This window comes from Lagenorhynchus albirostris, chromosome 13, assembly GCF_949774975.1.
Source record: "Lagenorhynchus albirostris chromosome 13, mLagAlb1.1, whole genome shotgun sequence".
In the NCBI taxonomy this organism is placed as follows: Eukaryota; Metazoa; Chordata; class Mammalia; order Artiodactyla; family Delphinidae; genus Lagenorhynchus; species Lagenorhynchus albirostris.
Genome location: NC_083107.1, coordinates 13,760,443 through 13,782,455, shown reverse-complemented (window position 1 = coordinate 13,782,455; position 22,013 = coordinate 13,760,443). Strand labels below are relative to the sequence as shown.

At 46.9% G+C, this 22,013-nt stretch overlaps 1 protein-coding gene across 9 annotated transcripts in view; it reads right to left on the bottom strand.

The window, feature by feature from the left end:
* REEP1 (receptor accessory protein 1) overlaps positions 1–22,013 on the bottom strand; it is a 110,619-nt gene that overhangs the window by 18,667 nt on the left and 69,939 nt on the right. For 4 of the 9 annotated variants that reach the window (XR_009544254.1, XM_060170142.1, XM_060170144.1 and 1 more), the window contains exons 4-6: positions 16,268–16,388; positions 13,610–13,723; positions 3,542–3,727 (exon numbers count right to left, since the gene is read on the bottom strand). Coding sequence is in view for 8 of the 9 variants with exons in the window: in XM_060170142.1 (XP_060026125.1) it covers positions 3,542–3,727; positions 13,610–13,723; positions 16,268–16,388 (421 nt within the window). In the remaining variant the exon portion in view is untranslated. The remainder of the gene's footprint in view (positions 1–3,541; positions 3,728–13,609; positions 13,724–16,267; positions 16,389–22,013) is intronic. The other 5 variants (XM_060170146.1, XM_060170148.1, XM_060170143.1 and 2 more) reach the window with 4 other exon arrangements.

Here is a 22,013-nt window from a genome sequence, read left to right as displayed (position 1 = left end):
GGCATGTCCATGACCATTTCAGCAAAGCACTCAGTTCCAGTCCCAGAAGCCAGCTGGCCTGCTCCAGTATCACTAGCATCATGAAGACAGGAAGTGGCAAAGGTTAGGAAAGAAAAGGAGATAATAACAGCTCAGTATCGACTGAGTCCTGTCTCAGAAGAAACCACGGCAGCATGGATACAGGCTCTTGAAAACAAATTAGCCCGTACCCATCAAAACAATCTGAGACAGTTCAAATCAATATAGCCCTCTCAGCTGTAAACCTCTCAGCCCTGCTCAGTCTCTACTCCAAACCTCATCTCCATTCACTTTCCACAGACCTTATTCCACCGGCCGATTCAGCTCTGCTCTGAGAACCTTCGTTTTCTTATTCTGGGAACAGCCCAAGAGTGGTTCTCTGGTATTCTGCAAAACTGGGTTCCTTATTTTTGGGAAAATAAATTTGGACTCCCTAAATTTGGAAAAGCTTAAAAACATATTCTATAATTCAATGAGCCACATACGAAAAGCTTTGAGAAGTCGTAGTGTTTTGGGTTGTTTGACTCAGCATATCCCAAATGTATTTGACCACAGTGGGATAGACCGTTAGTTGACCATCCAAAAGTCATTCCCAATTCCGTTCTCGAAATGGTGAGAAAAAAAAAACAGATTTCCCAAACTCCCTCCTAGCTATTATGCATGGCCATGTGATGCGGTTCTGGCCAATGGGAGGTAAGGGGAAATCTGCTAAGGGATTTCTGGGAAAGATATTTTCTCTCTTTCACATGCAGGAGAAAGGCCTGACCCTGCTCCCTGCCTTCTGCCTTTGAGTGTGGGAACTGCCACCTTGTGACAAGGAGACTCGCAGAGACATCCACCCGGAGTCTTGGCATCACTCAGTCACTGGAATACCGACGGTGCCCATTTACTCCTAGACTTCTCGTGGATAACTATCGTCAATTACAAGACATACATTTTTTCACCTCTGAGAACTGGGGAGGGTCTTACGATTGCTGTTGCCTTGTCTTTGTTGTCACTGCCTACACATGAACGCACTTAGTTGTTATTCCCAAAGGCATGACCAGACAATGGAAACTCCTGACTGTTCACTGTTAACAAACAATTTAAGACCCAACTGGGACTTCCCCGGTGGCCCAGTGGTTAAGACTCCACCCTTCCAATGCAGGGGGCTTGGGTTTAATCCCTGGTCAGGGAACTAAGATCCCACATGCCGTGCGGTACAGCCAAAAGATTTTTTAAAAAAAGACCCACTTGAAGAAGGAATCTGAGTCTAGGTTGCCTAGAACACGTTCTACTGACACCTTCTAGTAAGATGAAGAAAGTGGCAACATCAGAACTGGCAGAATGGGCATCAGCAGCATGGATGAAAATCTCAGAGACGAAAGCTCTGCATCACCAACGCTCTAGAAAGCACAGAGAGTGATGCGGCCTCATCCTAAACGGATACTGAGGAGCGGAGTTGAAAAGTGATTCAGAAGAATCAGATTCTGAAAGTGAAGGTTAGAAAGACTTCAATCAGTTTATGGTGCCTGTATCCTTTATTGCATATACAAAAGTGACACACAGAAAAATCTATGTCTAAAGACTCCAAAAGAGTCTTTTTAATAAGTAGAAGTAGATGGGACTTCCCTGGTGGTCCAGTGGTTAAGAATCTACCTTCCAATGCAGGAGATACAAACTTGATCCCTGGTTGGGGAACTAAGATCCCACATGCCACGGGGCAGCTGAGCCCATGTGCACTCTAGAGCCCAGCCTCATGGGACCAGAAAGGAACACATCCACAGCCTTCCATGAAAACTAATCTCCTACTTGTATTGTCATACTTTGACCTCTTTATTCCCCACAGTATTATAAGCAGGGTCTACCCAGTTTTGTTGTGGCTGCTTGCTTACATGCTGTTTGTTTTAACAGACTGACCTTGCTTTTTTCTGGGTACGTCAACAACATATGGCCCAGTGGCTCTCTCAGCTGGGCTCCTAGAGCCCCAGAAATCCCACAGAAGTATCTTGGGGGCAAGGGAGGGGAATCTATTCCTGATTACTTTAATCTTTTCTTTTTCCTGGCTAAAACTCTTAGAAAATTGGACTTTAAGAAGTAAACTGTGGGGACTTCCCTGGTGGCACAGTGGTTAAGAATCCACCTGCCAATGCAGGGGACACGGGTTCAAGCCCTGGTCTGGGAAGATCCCACATGCTGCAGAGCAACTAAGCCCGTGCACCACAACTACTGAGCCTGCGCTCTAGTGCCTGCATGCCGCAACTACTGAGCCCACGTGCTGCAACTACTGAAGCCCATGCACTTAGAGCCTGTGCTCCGCACCAAGAGAAGCCACCACAACGAGAAGCCCACGCACCGCAACAAAGAGTAGCCCCTGCTCACCGCAACCAGAGAAAGCCTGTGTGCAGGAACAAAGACCCAACGCAGCCAAAAATAAATAAATAAAAGTAAATTTAAAAAAGTAAACTGTGTCACTGAATTTTCTATTAATCTGAGATCTTTTTTGTATTTCAATTTTATTGATGTAGTTTTTCATTTGTATTTAATTACTACATTTTTCTAATTTTATAGATGGCTTCAAGATATAAACCTTAGGGACTTATATGTACTTTTATGTACATATTTATATGTATAGGTACTGTAAATTTTTTAAAAATTTTTACAATTAATTTTTATTGGAGTACAGTTGATTTACAATGTTGTGAATCTGAGAACTTTAATTCCTCATCCTTCCCCCAATTTGTAAGGAATAAGAAATCCATGTAGCTAACACACAGCAAATTTTCTATATTTTGATGCTTTTCTTAGTCAGAGGAGGGAGTGTGTTCCTGGGAAAACCCAGACCTTTAAAAAGCTGATATTCTAAGTAAAACAATTTACCACTAATAGAATACCTGCCATTAGGGCCCACAGAACCCCGAGTCAACAGTTACTAAGTTTGGTTGCAAGCCCTCGACGAGGTCCTCTTTTCCAGAGGGACACACAGGGGAAGGGACACCAGTGACAGGGACACAAGTGACAGGAGGGAGCTCCAGCAGAGCACAAAGTTTAGCCCACCTCACCTCACATGGTTTCTACTGCCTTCAACTGATGACAATGAGAATAAAGACAAAAGGCTTTAGTGAGTCAGGCAGTTGATAACAAAGCCACCAGCATAACCACATTTCCCACTGGCGATTCAAATATTTGAAAAAAAGAAAGAGTTAGTACTTCCTTCTAAATTCCCACAGGGTTCCCACCTCGCTAAAACAGTTAACCTCTACAGCTATACATGCTCCACGTCGAGGCCAAGCAGGCTCCTTCTCAACATGCTGCACGAAGGCAAGGGCCTCGTTCGTGACATAGAATTGGATTAACAAACAAAAGAGAGAGAAAGGATTCTTCCCACCGTAGCATCAATCGTCAAATTCAATTCATTCTCCAGGCATGAAACAAACAAACCAAAAAACCAAATAAGTTAATTGCATGTTAGATGCTACCAAATCAACACAATAAGAGGCTCTGGGGGGAGGCTGACAGGGCCTCGGCTCTGGGATTAACGCACATGTACACACACGGCTGTCGGGAGGAGAGACACCTGGCTCCGATCCAGACCATGGGCCAGTGGGCACAGGTGGCTGCTGGCTTCCATCCCCGAAGGGTTCAGTTTGGAGTTAGTCACATCTCTCAGCGGGGTTACCTGCCCTTCTCTGAGGTCCAAAGAGGAGACAAAAGGAAAGAGTCGAACCACCTGATAAAAGGGAAAAGAAAAAAAAAAGCCATGGGCACCAAACCTACAAAATGGGTTGAAGGGAGCCATGCTGCCCTGGCCTCCTACAAGTCACTCATTCACTCACTTACTTCTTCGTTCCTTCCTTCGCAGCCAACGCTGCTGGAGAGTTCCTGAAGCGCTCAGTGAAGCCCCGCAGGGGAAACAAACACAAATAGGAAGCAGGACACGGTTCCTACTGCAAGGTTCTCCCAGTCTGGCTGAGGCATCGAGACACAAACGCGTGCAAGACAGCAAATGACAGACGACAAAACATACGACAGAAGCTCAGGGGACGGAGAGAGAGTACTGTTGGCTAGAATACCCGGGGAGGCCTCGTCCAAGAGCTCAGACTTGAGCGAGGCAAGGGCTGCCCCATCAGAAAGAGAGGGGAAGGACACTGTGGCCGGACAGTGGTCGGAGCCAAGGTGGGAGAGTGGAAAACCCGGGTGCATTGGGGAAACTGAGATTGAACCAGTCTGAGGAGAAGAGGCTCGGGTGCTGGTGGCGAGTGGGAGATCAGTCTGGAAATACTGTATTTTGCCTGAACCTGGACTTCGATGAGAGCTCCACTGAAGGTTTCTGGGTAGTGAGCAAAGTGAAGACAGTGGGATTTTAGAGACATGAGAACATTCTAGACACACTGCGTGGCACACATGGAGAACGGCCCCTGGTATCTGCTCTGCCTTCCTTCCTCAGGTTGGAGCTGGGCACATGGATGTCTGCAATAAAGACCGGAAGTGCCCTTCATGGGAGATGAAGCGCAAAAAGGAACATTAACTGGTGAGGGAAGGCCGGTTGGGAACACTGGCCAACACCTCAGGCCAGGCTGGATCTGAGGTGCTGACAGCAGCTGCTGAGGAGATGAAGACCTGGATCTGGGAAGCGAGACAGGGCTGTGCAGGACAATGACAGCACACAGATGAGCAGAGTCCCTGTAAAGCAGAGCAGGGCCTGGTCATCTGAGCCAGGCCAGCACCCAGGTGATGGGGTGTGGGGGTCACCGGGAAGGGCTCCACACGCAGCAGCTGTCCAGCCCTCGTGTGTAGAAGGCCACCAGTGAGACCCAGCTGGAAGCTCTGCTTGGTCCAGGCTTCCTCCTTGGAGAGGCCAGGCCCCGAGGGGAGGTTAAAGTTGGGGCAGATCTCTCTTCAAGGAGTAGGAGTCGGGTAGGGGACTCAGAGGTGAAAAGCGGAGCTCCGTTTACAACTTCCCACTTTATCACAGTGATACGCTTTGTTTATTTGTTTTGCTTTTCAATATCCTCATTTCTTTTTACTGAAGTACAGTTGATGTACCATGTTATATTAGGACACAGTGATAAAGCTTTAAAGAAACTACCTTTAGTCTCTTAAGGTAACTTGCGACCCACCACCTGCATTTCAGTGTGACCCCAGCCTTGCCTCAAGGCAAAGTGGGAGCCTGCCTTGGGGGCAGCTGCTGGCTGTCTCTCGCATCTGAATGTACCTTCCTGACTCCTAGCGGTGTTCCAGATAAAACGGTCAGAAGCGCAGGCAGACAACCTTAAAAGTACCCTGGGCTGGGACTCGCTCTAGAATTCTCAGGGGCAGACAGGCATCCCTCAGGCTCTCGGCCATGGGGCCTCAGGGCCTGGGGGTGTGATCCAAGCAGAATGTGGTCAGGAATTGTCAGTTCAGTGTGTGTGGAGGGGAGGGGGCCATGGGGGTGTCTGGAGTGATGCAGGAACACAGGACTGGGAACTGGAGTATCGCTCTCAGCCCAGCAGCATGACCTTGGGCACTGGGATCTTGGTCTCCTCCCCTGTGAAGTAAGTGGCACCTAAGGCTCCTTCCTGTCCTAACAACCCCCAGGTTGACATTCCTCTCTCTCTCTCTCTCTCTCTCTCTCTCTCTCTCTCTCTCTCTCGGTGGGCTTTGGGGCAGGGGCTCACGTGTTATATAGACGCTGCCACTCGGACACTGCTCACCTCAAGGCTGAACGAGGAGACGGAAGTCGGGCCCAGAGCAATGAGGGACCTGAAGCCCAGGGTGGGAGAGTGGCTTGCCCAGGGCCACACAGCACAGGCAAGGTGGACAGGGAGGGACAAGGGCGCAGGCAGTGCCCCAACTGTGCCCAAGCTACCGCACCACAGAGAAAAGACGGGAAGAGATCCGCACAAGCAGGAGACAGCCTCGTCTCCACAAGAGTCTGGACTGTAAATAACTTCCCAATGCCAGCATCAGACTTGTTTCTCTTATTGGTTCAACAGTGAGTGAAGATCATGGTCAACCTTAGAGAGCAAACTGACACAGGAGAAGTGACCAACAGGTGGCCTCAGCATGAGCTCTGCCTCCTGGGAAATCTCTATGGACATCGACTCATGACTGTTTTGTGGCAAAAACCATTATCATGCCCATTTTGCAGGTGGAGAGGCTGAGGCTCATAGAGGTGCAACAGCAAGTGGGGGAGGTGGGGTTTTTTTGGTTTGTTTTTTTGGCTAGGCCGCGTGGCATGTGGGATCTTAATTCCCTGACCAGGGATCGAACCTGCACCCCCTTCACTGGAAGCACAGAATCTTAACCACTGGACCGCCTGGGAAGTCCTGGAGCTGGGATTTTTTTAACCTGGGTCTGCATATTTCCAAAGTCCATACTTGTTGCTAAGCATTGCTCTCCTGGCTGTGACAGCTAAAAATATGAACAGCCATCCTTCATCCCTTTACCATTTACTGTGCACCTAGTAGGGGTGCAGGTAAGACATGGATATAAATGACTACAAGAGGGCCACTGGGGTGCCATGAAGTGAGAGACCAGTTCCCCCAGGAATCTAAGGAGGCTGCTGTGAAGGAGGTGGCTCTTGACCTTGAAGGGTGGACAGGATTTCAAACAGGTGGGAACAGGGGCAGATGAACTAGCATCAGTAGAGGCAGGAAAGAGAAAATTCTAGAAACAGCAGAGTTGCTATTTCTAGAACAGCACTGAAGGTGGTGCTGTAAGTACAGTATACAAGAACCAGAAAGGTCAGGAGAGACTAGACAGGAAGGTTGGGATCAGGGCCAAAATGCACAGGCCTCAAACAGGAAGGGAGAGTGGCAGTGACCCCTTGAGTGGCTACTGCAATAGTCCAAGCTAGAAGGGAGGGTGCCTGGAAGAGGGCCTGGATGGAAGGAAGGAAGGAAGGGGTATCAAATGGGCAGAACTTGAGCCAATCAGAGGAAGGAGGAACTCAAAGATGACTGAAATTTGGAGCTTGGGGTCCAGAGAGGATGGTGATTTTGTCATCATCAGAAATTTGGGACACAAGAGGAGCGACACATTTGGAGTTAGAGAGATGCTGACTGAAGGTACCAGGAGACAGGGAGGAGATGTTCAGAGGACCAGAAATGCTGGACTTGAGACCTGGGGAGAGGAGCCTATCTGGGAACCAGGAGCAACAGGTGGTGACAGCTGAAGGTGAGGGAAAGGATGAGTGGCTCTGGGATGGAGAGGAGAGCAAGGCGGGGCCCTGGAGAATTCCCCCCAACACTGAGGGAGTGAGGGCAGGAGACAGGAGTCAGGGGGGAGGAGGGGACCAGGAAGGAAGGTGCATCGACACAGCCAAGTGCTTTCTCAGACCTCCTAGGTTCAACCAGGCTCTTCTCAGAGGTCAGGCAGGCAGGTGGGCTTCTCTCTTTCCACTGGGACCCTCGATGCCTCCAACTACATATGATCTCCACAGGCAAACTCGGAACAGACATTTGGCAAGTAATATCAGACCGGCAACTCCGCCTTCTGCTGACTTGTGAGACTGAGTCTCTTGTTTGTTTCAATCCACCTCACCATCTATGGAGTGGAGTAAGGTGAGGTAACATTCCAAGTAGAAACATCGGGAGGAAGACAGGGTGTCGAGGAACAAAGGCGAGTGTGGTGGAACCACAGTGGACAAGGCTTCAGGTGCTGCTTCAGGTTTTGGAAATAGGCTTCAGTGCAAGCTGATTTGTCTGGGAGGGAAGTATTCCCTACCCTCTACCTAAATTTTTTCAGCAGGTTGTCCATAACAGTTTATGTAATCTTGGTGTTTAAATGGTTGCCATGGTGAACTCTAAATATTAATTTTATGTTACACAGTCCTTGGCTTCAACAGAAGAAAGAGGGCTAACTTGACATAAGCTAGCGCAGAGGCTGGGAAATGTTCCTCTGAGGGGGTGAAGGGACGAGCATGAAACTTCCTAGAGTCCTCAGCCACTTAGATTCAGCAGACACAAGTGTGCGAAGCCAGACGAGGGAGACACGGGGATCCAAAAGGGACAGCGGTCTTCTCTTCTTCCTTGGAAATACATTCAAAGCATGAGTGGATACAGGGAGGTTTTATAAAAGGAAGATGAACACCTGCCCTCTGATTAATCGTAAACAGGTAGTTTTTGCTTTTGTCTATTGTGGGGGGTTTTTGGCAAGAAAAAAAACAAAGGCAAAGGCAGACAACTCCAGTCTGGTCAGAAGCCCCAAATCACTAGGCTTATGAACTTTCCAGAATGAGCTTCTGGTTCCAAGAATAAAGTTCCATGTCGTTTGAAAGCAGTATTTTTATTCAAGCAAGAGGTTTAGATAAAGCAGTGATGGATAAAAAATAAGGATCAGAGGGAGAGGACATTGTTAAAACTATTTATGCTGAACTGTTTAAAGAGTTTGTTTTTAAAGCAAAATTGAGTGGAAATTTTTTTTTTTTTATGAGTGGAAAAACACTATAATTTATCTCTCTGTGATTGTGCCTAGGTGTTCAGATGCTAGGGCTATAACCAAGGCTTGGCTATACCCTGGTGGCCACTGACCATAACTGCAGGCAAAGTGCCTGAGCTTTGGCTGGCAAGTCAGCAAAGTGGAGGTCACGGCGTGAAAGCAGAGCCGGACCTGGGGAGAAGATGAAGAAACGGAAACATCCACCATGGGCAATGCCGCAGGCTGAGTCTCCATCTGCCCGTTTTCCTCGTGAACCTCATATACAGAGGCCCCAAAGGGCTAAGTGGGTAAGGGAGGGGCCCTTGTCAAAGCAGAGCACTGCAGGCGAGAAGATGGAAATAAGGCAAAGGAGAACCCAAGAGGCTTAACAGAAGGCTTGGGACAGTGCTGCCCAAGAGAACTTTCTGCGATGGTGGGAACGTTCTATCCCTGTGTCAGCCACCAGCCACGCTGGCTGCTGAGGACTTGAAAGCGGGTGAGTAAAGACTGAGGAATTGAATATTAAAATTTACTTCATTTCAATTAATTTAAACAGCCACACACGGCAAGTGGCTACCATTTCGGGCAGAGCAGGAGTGGAGGCATCAAAAAGTTTATTCTTCAGATCCATCAACGAGGTTTAATGAGTGCAAAACACCAGACAAGTTAGCAAAGTTTGGTTTTGGGTTTTGGGTTTTTGCTAAGCAAGAAACAAAGGAAAAGAATCCAGAGTCACTCAGGGCCAGAAGCTCACAACCTAACAGGAAATACTAGATTCTAGGGGGGAAAGACCCCACACGCAACCTGGGGACGAAGCATCCCTAATTCACAGAACGCCAGCTTTACTTAGACCGGCTGTCTTAAACAGGCGACTTTAATAACACTATTGTCAGCACTGGAACTGTTCTAGGGATAGGATCTCCAGGGAAAGTAAAAGGGCATTATTTTTCAAGTTATGAGACAGGTCAAAAGCAAGATTGGTTTACCAGGCCTGAGAAGTGGGCAGGTAGAAGAGACCTAGGATATGGTTCAAATGGCAAGGGGAATAAGGTGCCTGGATACCTCACAGTTTGGGGGGATTTTTTTGAAGATTTTTTTTATGTGGACCATTTTTCAAGTCCTTATTGAAGTTATTACAATATTGCCTCTGGTTTTTTTTTTTTTATGTTTTTAATTTTTGGCCACGAGGCATGTGGGATCTTAGTTCCCCGACCAGGGATCGAACCCACACCCCCTGCATTGGAAGGCGTAGTCTTAACCACTTGACCGCCAGGGAAGTCAGTTTTAAAACTCTTGATCAATTGGTTTTTCTCACTATTGTTTCTCTTCCTGTGAGAATGTGTTTTGCTTAACTAATGAGTTTCTAGAGCATTAATTTTAAAAAGCGAGAGATTTCCAATTCTAGTCTTAAAAAGACGTGGCGCTCAATTTTCCCTCTGGGTGGAATTACTGGCTGGGAAACAGCTAATATCTAAGCTCAGAGCCAGCCAAGAGACTAGGGACACTTAGAAAGAAGGTACTACCGAGGTGTGTCCCTAGGAAGGAGACAGAGCAGCTTTTGCTGAAAGAAAAAAATGCATCCCTACTTCCCGGGGACAAGGATTAGACCTTGGGGAAAACTGGGGGGTGGGCTGGGGGTTAATAGGCCTGGGGAGAAATTTCCAATGTTTAATTTTGTTTGTTTGTTTTAGCTTTTCTATTCTAAGATAAAACATTAATAACAACTTATATTTGTACAATGATATGGTTTACAAAGCTTCTTCACACTTCATGATGATCCAAAAACCCTGCAAACATTCCTTTTTTTTAGAGAAAGGGCTCAGGGTTCAAAGTTATAAGGAAAAAAAGGATTAACTAAAAGTGGAGGCAGAAGATCTTTCATTCTTCTGGTTAAGCTCTGCAGTTTCCTCCTGGGGAGCCACCAAAGGATGGAAAATAGAGCAGATGAGGAAGGAGTGACCGCCCTCATCCGGTCCCCTGGTCCCAGCCTCCCTTCAATCTGTCTGAACTCAGAGGGAGGCTCTCAGTCACCTCACCCTCTCTCCTGCAACTGTTTGGCTAAATGCAGCGGATATTTACAGTGAGAACTGATTTGTAGGCTGAGCGTGTTTTCTGAGAGGAGACAGGCAGGGTCCAAGAGACGTAAAATGGAGCCATGAGGAGGGCGACCATAAACCCCGGTTTGCTTGGAACAGACCTAGTGTCTACCTGTTGTCCCAGCATAATAAGTACAGCACCGTTTCACTCTCAGATGTGTCCTGTTTGAACAGCATATGGTCACCCTAGCCACTGTGACTGGGCAGAGTGTCTTTTTTTCACAAAATTGCTTTGATTGTTCCCCTGGGGGTAATCGACAAGGTTGTTCTGGACTCAGCTTTCTCATTCTCAAGGTTAATGCTTCTAAGCAGCTAAATCTGCATCCCAGGAATGTTAAAAAAGTTAACTGTTTTAACCCTCATCACCTGTGGTGTATGGTTCTGGATGGGCCCTCAGGCAGGGACCTGTAAAGAGTTGGCTGTTTATTTTACTTACTTATTTTTTAAAATATATTTATTTATTTTGTTTATTTATTTTTGGCTGCGTTGGGTCTTTGTTGCTGCACGCAGGCTTTCTCTCGTTGCGGTGAGCGGGGACTTCTCTTCGTTGCAGTGCAAGGGCTTCTCATCGAGCTGGCTTCTCTTTGTTGGGGAGCAAGGGCTCTAGGCGCAGGAGCTTCAGTAGTTGTGGCACACAGGCTCAGTAGTTGTGGCTTGCTGGCTCTAGAGCGCAGGCTCAGTAGTTGTGGCGCACAGGCTTAGTTGCTCCGCGGCATGTGGGATCTGCCTGGACCAGGGCTCGAACCCGTGTCCCCTGCATTGGCAGGCAGATTCTTAACCACTGAGCCACCAGGGGAGTCCGAGTTGGCCGTTTAAAAATCATCTGGGGAACTTGTTAAAAATAGAGATTCAAGGGCTCACTGCCTGAGATTCTGATTCAGCACATCTGAGAATCTGTTTAAAAATGAAAAACAAAGCTTCCCAGGTGGTTTGGATACTAAAGCCAGATTTGAACCCAGTGGTGACTTATCATCCTTTGGCCGCGGCCTGGAGTGGTCCATTGTTACTATGGAAACCACTGATCTATCCCTCAGCCAGGCTGAATTTTACTTCTTCTTTTTCTTTTCTTTTCTTTTTTAAAGTACACATCTGTTTCAAAAACAGAGGGCATTATTTTGGGGAAAGAAGAGTGTTTTCTCTCTCAAGATATTTAGAGAGGAAAAGCAAAGCCCCCACAAGGCAGAAAATTTTCTTGTCTGAAACCAAATTCAGCAGGAAGCAGGCATCCCTCACTACCTTTTAGCCCAACTAGAAAGAACTAATGAGCAGTTATTTTTCTGAGGCAAGTTTCAGACTATCTAGAGCTTCCTTCAGGTTAGTTGTAAGGTGCCCGGCTGGAGGCCTAGGCTCACGGGCTTCCCCGGTGGTCAGAGGGACTGGCGGTGACTGGCCAAGATTCAGGAGGCTCCAGCTTGAGGCAGACCTGGAAGAGGATGGCCCTACAGAATTACCATAAGAATATAATTTACACACACAGCTGAGTGGCCTGATGACCGGTACTGAGTCACCCTGATAAATATACCACACTGATGCTCTACAACTGAGCTGAGAAAAGGGCAGTAACCTATGTTCCTTCAGGTGCAGAAGCAAAGATGGGGTGGGGAGAGGGCCTGGGAGGCCTCTGTAGCTTTATGTGGCAAAGTTAGCCTGATGAATTCAGAATTCAGCAGTTCTGAGTTCTCTTTTCTGTCAGCTTAAACACAAAAGCCTAAAACGATTGCATCTCAAACAGAAGGATCTTAGAATTCACTGCTCTTTGTAAATCCTGATACGTCTCGTCCAGATACCAAAGCGGAATTTCCCCTCCAATGATACTCATTGGGATTCACCACTTTGCCAGCTACTATTGTACCTAAGGTGGACAGGGACCCTCCAGGTACCAGCGGAACACTTCACTATGGTTCTGTGTTACAGAAGCACCTGGTCCTTCTCTGAAATAGGAATCACTCCCCTTTGGTTCTCCTGTCTCCCTGCCAGCCTTTGTCTGCAGAACTCCTTGACTTTATGTGGAAGGTGCTTTTCAAACTCCCAGCCCTGTGTGCTTAGTTTTCCTCCCAGAAATGCTCCTAAAGTGCCTCTCCCTGGTTCAGGGCCCAGAAAACGCAGCTCAGTCCCCTGACCCAACTGGCTATCAACACCCTCCATCCCACCATCCACTGGGAGCCCATGGAGCACGAAGATCTGTATTAATTGTCCTCTTCCAAACACTTTCACAGCTCTACCCTCTCTTTCCCCCAAACCCTCACATGGCCACCCAGGATTCATAGCTTCCCTTTGCTAATACAGCTCACCTCCCAACCATTGTATCTCTCCAGACATAAGCATAACTGCCTTTCCTCCACCCTCAGCCAACTGTAGACCCCTACTCTACCTTTGGATTTGGAGGAAGGTGTTGTCACCAGGAAACACTAGGGCAATATGCTGAATTTGCTCTGAGAGTAAACATCTACCAATTTAATTTTTCAGGGCTGAGCACATAACGAGAAACTGACAAAGCGACAAGGAGAATGTAATGGGAGAGGAAGCTGGGAAGGAACACAAGAGGGCCTTTGAACCGGGCTGGGTGGAAAAAAGAAGGAAGTAATTGCTTATATCACAACATCCCACAAGACCAGTATTTATTTCAAACCTCCTCTACCTCTAGTTACTGTTGCTACACATATCATTGTCCTCCACGTTTGAACCACTCAACTTATTCTAGGACCCTGGGTTCCTTCCCCTGGATCTGTGGGGCCACGTGAGCATGGAGTGCACCCACTCACTCAGGTAATAAGTCTCTGCACCTGTCTATTTAGGTGACTCTCCCAGTGCACCCTAGGAAATTGCAGAGAAGAGCTCCCTCTCCTCCCCTTCTCTCTTCTCTGCATCCAAGGATTTCACTCCAAGTACTTTAGAGGTTCTTGAGACCCACAGATGAGCTTCAGGGGCTCAGGGAACCTCTCAATAGTGCATAAATCATTTGTGTGTGGGGGTGTGCAGTTTTCTGGGGGCAAGATTCACCCTTTTTCCCCTCAGATTTTCAATGGGACCCCAAAAAGGATGAGGAACCTGATCGGTCCTTAGCCTGTCTCTGGGCAAGTTACAGCCATGGTGGTCAGGTCCCAGCGTGGTACCTTGGAAGCGGCCATCACCGCCGCCGTGGCCGCCACGTTCAAGCCTCGCTTCCCAAAGTGCACGAGGGCATCATAACTTCGGTCTTTTGCTTGGACCAGGCAATCATCGATTTCCTGTCAAAGGAAAACAGAGGCACACTGAGTTGGAAAGCTCAAGTAAATCTCTGTTCTTTCTCCCTTCTCCTGAGCGCTGAGCCTGGGGGCTTGTACCCAACCACTCATTCTCTCTGGCATTGCCACTAACTGGTTGTCAGACCTGGGCAAGTACTTAGCCTCTATTCACGGTTCTGTCTTCTGAAAAATGAGGACCCTGGTAGCACCTAACTTGTGGAGCCAGGTGAGGATTACATGCGATCATTCCAGGAAAGCACCTGACACAGTGGCTGGTTTCAATAACCAAGAACCATTGTCATCTTCCTTATCTCAAGGAGGTCAGGCCCCGGCAGCTCTGAAATTCTGTTCTTCCACAGCTATTTCATACGATATCCATATCCCTCCCCGTGTATATATCGATGGGAGGGATTAGGACATAGAAAGAAATAGGTGTTATTTTTGTTGATAGAGAAGATCATTGTACAGATAAAAAAATAAAAGCATAAATTAGAAGTCATCCAGCAGCATACCACAAGGTAAAGGTGAGGTGGGAAAGAGGATTGACATCTACTTCAGGGACCGAGACCAAGTAAGATATTGGTTTAGTTCAAATTTGAATCAACGTTGGCTCATTCTTTTTGTTTGTTTGGTTTGGGTGGTTGTTGTCACTGTTTGAAGAAAACAGTTATTTCGGAATCACAGGAGCTCATTGCAGAGTTCAGTCAAGGACACTTGGTCTCCGTTTCATTTGAAGTTCAGCACATCGGTGCACTTCCTTGACTTTGGGGTGTGCAGGTGGGCAGTCAACCCCCTGCCTTGTCCTTGTTTAAGCTTCTTCAAGAAGTCACCACACTAAGTCTCCATTGTGACCCTTGGCCGACTCCAGAAGTGATTCCTGGCAGCTCTTAAGAGTCAGTCACCTTCATTTCCATGGAAATTACACTGGCAGCTTCAGGGTAAGTCCAGCGTTTGGAGAAAGGGAAGTAGGAAGAATAGAGATTTGATAACCAGGTCGAGACAGGGATTACCGTTCCTCAAAATCCACCCTCTGAGACGGGAAGTGTGTCCTAGTTCCTAAACGGATTCTCAGAAACGTCTACAGTAGCCTGCTCATCCAACCGATATACTCAAAGGTTTCCCCTGGAAGTCCAAAGTATCCAACTTTCAGAAGCAATAGAAATGAATATATCAAGCCACCAACAGTGCTCCTAATTCATGCTGTAGGATCCTACCACACAATCAGTTTAGAAAGTCATATAATATCATTAATGAGTTATACAATGTTGGACCCAGTAATCCCAGTCCTGAGAATTTATTCTAAGATAAGAAGTCAACAGAAGGAACTATATACTATGTGTGGTGATTGTCGTGGGTCACTAGGAAGACCAAGTGAGAAAGGATGCTATGCCGTCATGTCTAAGATCTCAGAAGATAAATACTGCATCTGCTCCGCGTTTTTGTTGTTGCCTCTTGGTTTGGAGTGGCTTTTTTTTTTTTTTTTAACGTACGCTTAAAATTTTATTTTAAAGAAACGTTTCACAGACTGGATTGAACTTAAAAAAGTTCAATTGAACTTAAAAAAGGAACTACCAAACAAATTAATAAGACAGAGGTCATGTTTATTTTAGTGGTCTCAGCATTTATTACTGTATGAAATCTTAAGAAAACAATGGAATAATCCATTGAAAGCAAATCCGGCAGATTAGGTTCAGTGGAGATGTTAAACAAAAAATAATTTTATAGACAGTGACATTATCTTATAAGTAGCTTAAATTTCTTTTCAAGAGGTGTAAGTTGTAATTCCCCCTTGAATCCTTAGTTATTGTTGACCCCTTCCTGCAATCTCTCCCTATCTTATTTTTTCCATCGCTGACAATAGACACACCTGCATTTTCATTTCAAGGATGTATGTGAAGTACTTTGAAGCGAAACAAACACAAAAGATAAATAGCGTGAAACAAATTATTATGACTATTCTCATTAAATTATTATGACTATTCTCATTAATACTTATTGACTGATAATTACTAAAGTAGCAGGTATTTCGTTGGTAGCATACGTTTTATCATTGAACAATAAAGCAAACATACTAGAAATGTATTATATTCCAGTCTCTGTTAGTAGCTATCTGGGTACAAGTTCAAATCATTTAACCTCTCTAGGCTTCAACGTTCCTGTTTATGTTAAGTTTTTAAAGTATTTTAATAGTCTATGTAAAATTCCTATCTGCAAAAGGATAGGGGCTGAGCCTGATGAAAGGAAGGAAGTTCAGTTTGGGGAGTTGAATTACGAGTGAATCTTTTCTGCTTTTTGTTTCAATGTATGGAAATGTTTTACAATAAATAATGATGAATAACATCCTTTGGAGAATTTCACCACTATTTCTAAACAGGTCATAAAAATAGACTTAAAAAAGAAAGATTAGAAGGAACGAATGTTGGAGGGGGGAAATAAGAGTCAATTAAGAGCCTCCTGCAATAAAACAACCTGCCTTTTTTTTTTTTAATCACTTTTTAAAATTTTTTCACTCGCTGGAAGGAGTGCAGGCAGAGCAACATAAATTACCTTTTCTTTTGAGGACAGCGTGGGATGTACAAACTTCCTATAGAGGAGGCTGGAGCCTTTTGTGTAGGGAGACAGCAGCCAGGCTACAAATGCTATTTTTAGTTCATAATAGAATGGAAACCTGGAGAGAGATGAGAAAATACACATTCCATTAGGTTCTCAGCAACTCCGTATTCCGCCCTGAGTCTTTGAAACATGAGACCTGGGGGCACAGACACTTCTCCTGCCTGCACACGGCCGCCTGGCCCCCAGATTCCCATGAAGGTGTATGCACACACAAGCACATCCAAGGCACAAGCCCAAGGCCTCTTGAAAGCCAGTTCATTTTTTTTTTTCCTCTTTGGCCATACGGCTCAGCTTGTGGGATCTTAGTTCCCCAACCAGGGATTGAACCTGGACCCTCAACAGTGAAAGCACTGAGTCCTAACCTACTGGACCGCCAGGGAATTCCCAAAGCCGGTTCGTGTTTTCTTTCCTTGTCAAGAAAGCCAGGGAGCTGGGGTCTCTCCAGCAATCACCCTGTGGCCGTGCTTGACAACAGCTGGAGCTTCCGTCCGAGCTCTGCTCATTTCGGTTGGAGCGGGGGCTCCTGTAGGCCCAGATGCCACAACCAGCCGTGCCCAATTTCCCGGTCATTCACTCTTCACTGGAGGCCACGAAGGCACAGACACAGGATTTACCGTATGGCGGAGCTGACAAAGAATCGCTAGACTGAGAGTAAAGCCTCCCCTCCTTGGCTATCTTCTTAGTCCCCCAAAAAGGCAGGGACGGGAGCCCGATGCTTGCCAGGAAAGAGGATGCTACTCACCCTATTCAAACCAACAGCAGGCTGGCGGGGAGGAGGGGAGGCATCAATTAGGAGTTTGGGGTTAACATATACACACTACTATATATAAAATAGATACCAACAATGACCTACTCTATAACACAGGGAACTATACTTAACATTTTGTAATAACCCATTAGAGAAAAGAATCTGAAAAAAATATATAACTGAATCACTTTGCTTACACCTGAAACAAACACATCATTGTAAATCAACTCTACTTCAATTTAAAAAATTAAATTTAATTAAAAAAACCAACAGCAGGCAAAAAGGTCTTGATCTTTTTGGTGCTGAAAGAAAGAAGAGTTCAGGGTACAGATAACATACGATTCTGAAGTTTAAAGTCCTGCGTGCCGTGTGTTTATGCGTCCCATAAACACCCACCCGGCACCCATATGTGGCAGCAGGTACTGAGCACCAAGGAGACAGTGGGAAGCAAAGAAGACCTGACCCCTGCTCTCTTGGAGCTTCCAGTCTAGCGGGAAACATAGACAAGGTTCTGGCGTCCTTGGAACTGGTAGTCCAGTCAAGGAAACAGAGATTGCTCAAATCATCACGATTAATATAGAATAGCAACCTGAGACGAGTGCCATCACGGGCCTCTGCTGACCCACGTGGTGCCTCTGCACGTGGGAGAAAAAGCCAAGTCCTTCAGCTGGATGCAGTCCTGGGAGCACATGGCTTGCAAACAGGGCTTCATCCGAATTTCAGCTCCGCTCGCCTCCTTGGCCAGATATCTTGTGCTATGAACAACCTATGCAACCATACTTGGCAGGCCGGATGTGTATTAACCATATTTTAAAATTTTCTGTCTTCTGATGCTTTGACATCTTGGGACCTCGCTGACTCTGGAGAGACTGCCTCTCCCATGGAAACCACAATACAGTCTCTTGCCCACACTTCCTGCCTCTGCTTCCTGATCAGCCCCGTGCTTCCCCATGTGGCTCTGCGCAGCGGGCTGTACCTCTAGGGATCTGTGAATATATAACGAACTTATTCCTCATGATAGTCATTTCTGTGTCTGCATGTCTTACCAGACCTGAAAACAAAGTCTGGGTACCATTAAAACAGATGCGATGAGGGAAAGTGACACCTGGGATAGTCTGAGGAATCAGAAAAGTAAACCCCTCCCAGGCATCCCCCCTGATAAGAGAGCCAAAACAAAGAGCAATTTCTAGCAAGTCATTTCAGGGCCCTTTAACTCTCACGTCACTCCAATCAGCGGCCCCACCCCCTCCTCCTTTCCTCATCCTAGTTCACTGCCTTCTGCTTCCGGCAGGCCCTTCCTGAATATTCCCTCAGCACCTGAAGGACACTTTCATGTCAAGATTGCTTAATGTTTCACAGCCAGAAAAGAGAAGGAGCTGAAGGAACAGAGGTGTGATTCTCCCGTAATTGAACACTCTGGTGATGAACAGTGAAGGAAGTTTGGTCTGGAAAACAAGTATTTGTCAGCCCCAAGGGACGAAGGAACCTGCAAAGCTCAGGCATCAACCCAAGATTCACGGATAATCCCAGGGGTCCTGTCACACTGCTGCTCTTTTGTTTACTATGTAAAAGACGGGTTTTGTAAAAAATAGGTCATGCATGCACAGAGTTTAAAAAATTCTAGAAGTCCAAAAGAGTATATAGCAGAGTCTCCTTCCCATCCTGGATGCTTTTCCAAAGGCATAAGCATCATCAGTGTCTTGTGCGTCCTTCCGGAAGTGGACCAGGGCTAAGATATACAATTGTGTAGGTACATATGACTCCCGTAATGTCCCCCATGCTCACCTAGTGGCATTCTCTGCACCCCCTCCTACACCTTGCTTCCCCCTACTGCACACACACGATTAACAGTACACTTTGGGGATTTCTTTTTTTTTCGCTGCACCCTGTGGCTTGCGGGATCTTAGTTCCCCAACCAGGGATCGAACCCGGGCCCTGGTAGTGAAAGCACGGAGTCCTAACCACTGGACCGCCAGGGAATTCCCCAGGCCTCACTCTTCTTTTTTTTTTTTGAATTTCATTTCATTTATTTTTTTATACAGCAGGTTCTTATTATTCACTCTTCTTAATGGCTGTGTATGGGGGCGTGAGCATCTACCCAGACCCCCATGAATGGATATTTACAAAAGGTTACAATCTTTGGCTACTACAAGAGAGCTGCAGTGCATCTCCTGGAGCATGCTTTATGTACCGATGCTAACGTGCCTTTAGGAAAATGCCCAGAAGTGGAATTTCTGCGGGCATCTAATTTACAGAGAGAGGTTGTACTTCTGTGCAAACATAGGTACAAGAGGCTGATGGCCCACAGTCACACCCTCACAGCGTAGGACCAACCGTAAGAGCCTGCCCCAGGCTGGACGGGGGTGTGGGGGGGAGAACGTTAGATCCTGAGCAATCCTTCTGGGCTGCCAGAGACCCTTTATTCTCTGGCCAGCCTGCTACTGAGCCTCCTGTTCTTCAGGATCTTTCCTGTGTGCCCCATCCATGCTGACGCAGCCTTTGAAAACCTTCCTGCCTCCTAACCTTCTGGCTTCACCTCCCAAATCTTCTCTTGTCAGGCTGGCAAAGCATCTCCAATGACCAATTGCGGTAGCAGACTTCACTTGGTGGTCTTCAGACCACCAAGATACCGCCCTCCCTGGCATCTCTGGACCAGGACACAGAGGGCTCCTCTGTATTCCCCTGTCCACCTTGGGGGATGGAGCTTCCTTTGAAGCGAAATCAACTAGTTATAGAAGAATCACAGTGGAATGGGTTTGTTCCTTGGGCAGAAAGCTGACATGGATATCCACAGAAGAAAAGAGGAAGAGGTTACAGCCTGCTAATTCTCCACCTTTCCAGGACTTTGGTTAAAAGGAGGCTCCTTTAGAGTCTTGGTAGCAAAACTCGAATCTCAAGACTGCCTCCTACTGTTAGCAATCACTACGTTTTCTTTCAATCTCTCTCCTCAAGCTTTTTTCCTGCCCCACTTTCTACTCAAAGATAACAACTAGCTTATTGATTGATTCATTCAGTTGGGAAAATTCTATTGAAAAGCTATGAGGTGAAAGGTCTGTGCTAAGCAGTACAGGGAAACCAAAGCTAGGTTAGGCATGTGCACGCCCTTAGGGGTTCATCGTCTAGCAGGAGAGCGGAAACCAACAGGTGACCCCATAATGTGCAATGTGATATGGAACAATGTCTTAGTGAGGATCAAGAGCCTTGCTTCTCTCCAAATCTCCATCCGCCGCCCACAAACATCCACTTCATAATTCTTATTATGTACCTGGCATCAGCTCAACCTTGGTAGACCCAAAGGAAATCTCTCAGAAGTCTCTACACATTACTCTCTGGTGGGTGAGGGCCCTCTCCCCTTTGCAGATTCAAGTGAGGAAATGAGCTTAGGACTGAGCGGGCCTCAAGTTTTAGTCTAAGTTGCCAGTGACTGTCAGTAAGGCCTGCAGGCCACCTGAGAAGGTCCCTGGGGATGCCAGCTGCCCCGTGGTATCAAAAGAAGCTGAGAGCTACTGCTGAAATCTAAAGCCTCACGCCACAGAACGTAAGTGGGAAACCTCCCTACCTCTCTCCTGTGGAACGAGATATCCTGGGTAGGAGTAAAGGCTGTGTATCTTAGCCAGGACAGGAAAGGAAGGGAAGAGCGTGGACGGAGGGAGGCTAGACAGACAGAGAGACAGACAGACAGACAGACAGACACACACACACACACACACACACACACACACTACAGTGGAAAAGAGAATCCTGCCCTTAAGCCACCAACATAGAAGAATAGAGGACGAGAAGAGGCACCTACTTACTTTTTAGTGTATTGTTTCAATTTTATTTTGTCATGTGTATGTATTATTTTATAGTTTTTTAAAAATTAAATGAAATCACTTATACAAATTGTGAAAAAAGCCACCATCCTACCTCTCTTTTTTTTTTTTTTTTTTTTTTGCGGTACGCGGGCCTCTCCCGCCGCGGAGCACAGGCTCCGGACGCGCAGGCTCAGGGGCCACGGCTCACGGGCCCAGCCGCTCCGCGGCACGTGGGATCGTCCCCGACCCGGCACGAACCTGCGTCCCCTGCATCGGCAGGCGGACTGTCAACCACTGCGCCACCAGGGAAGCCCCCATCCTATCTCTTCTGTGACCATACACAATTGCTGTTTTCATCAACACAGAAAGTTTTTAAAAGTTACCAATGAAGAGGGAACTGCCCTGGTGGAGGGGTGGAGAGAGCAGGATGGGGATGAGTGAAGAGTGACGGGAAGAGTATACACATGAGGGGTGATCTCCAGGCCTGGAAGTAAACAAAAGTTAAAGATGCTTCTAGGAAGCCAGAAGGTGCAGGACTACCCCGCCCCCCTTTCAATTATAAACAGAGCTTAGAGCAGCTGAGTTGGTGTCCATTCCCTGGAAGGGAAAGGGGGCCCTGTGTCTGATGGGTCTATCCCATGTCCATTCCCAGGGCGAGAGGCAGGATGGAGAGGAAGGACTCTCCCAGAAGGAGACCATGATCTGTAATACCTGGAGGTTGGCAGGAAAAGAGAAAGCAGACTGAGGGTATGTCCAGGCTGTGAGCTGAGGCAGGCAGGGAAGGGCCCCAATGAACCATTCCCTGCAGAAGCAGAGCCCACGGTGCCAGGAGAGAGGCAAGGGACCCTCACTTTCCACCCACAAACTGCATGGACAGCGCCAGTTCAGAGGGACTAACGAGGGACCAGATGAGGCCTCCACATGGGTCAGAAAGAGAGGGGGATTCTACCCATACCTGTGCACATGCTCCAAATACCCTAGTTATCAGATGCCTTCCTGTGGCATGCAGCACATGACCTTGATCCTATGGCCTTCCTCCCCATGTTACCCACAAATATGTTACCTTATGTAGCAAAGGGATTCTACAGATGTAATTAGGGTAATTACTCAGCTGATTTTTTTTTTTTTTTTTGCG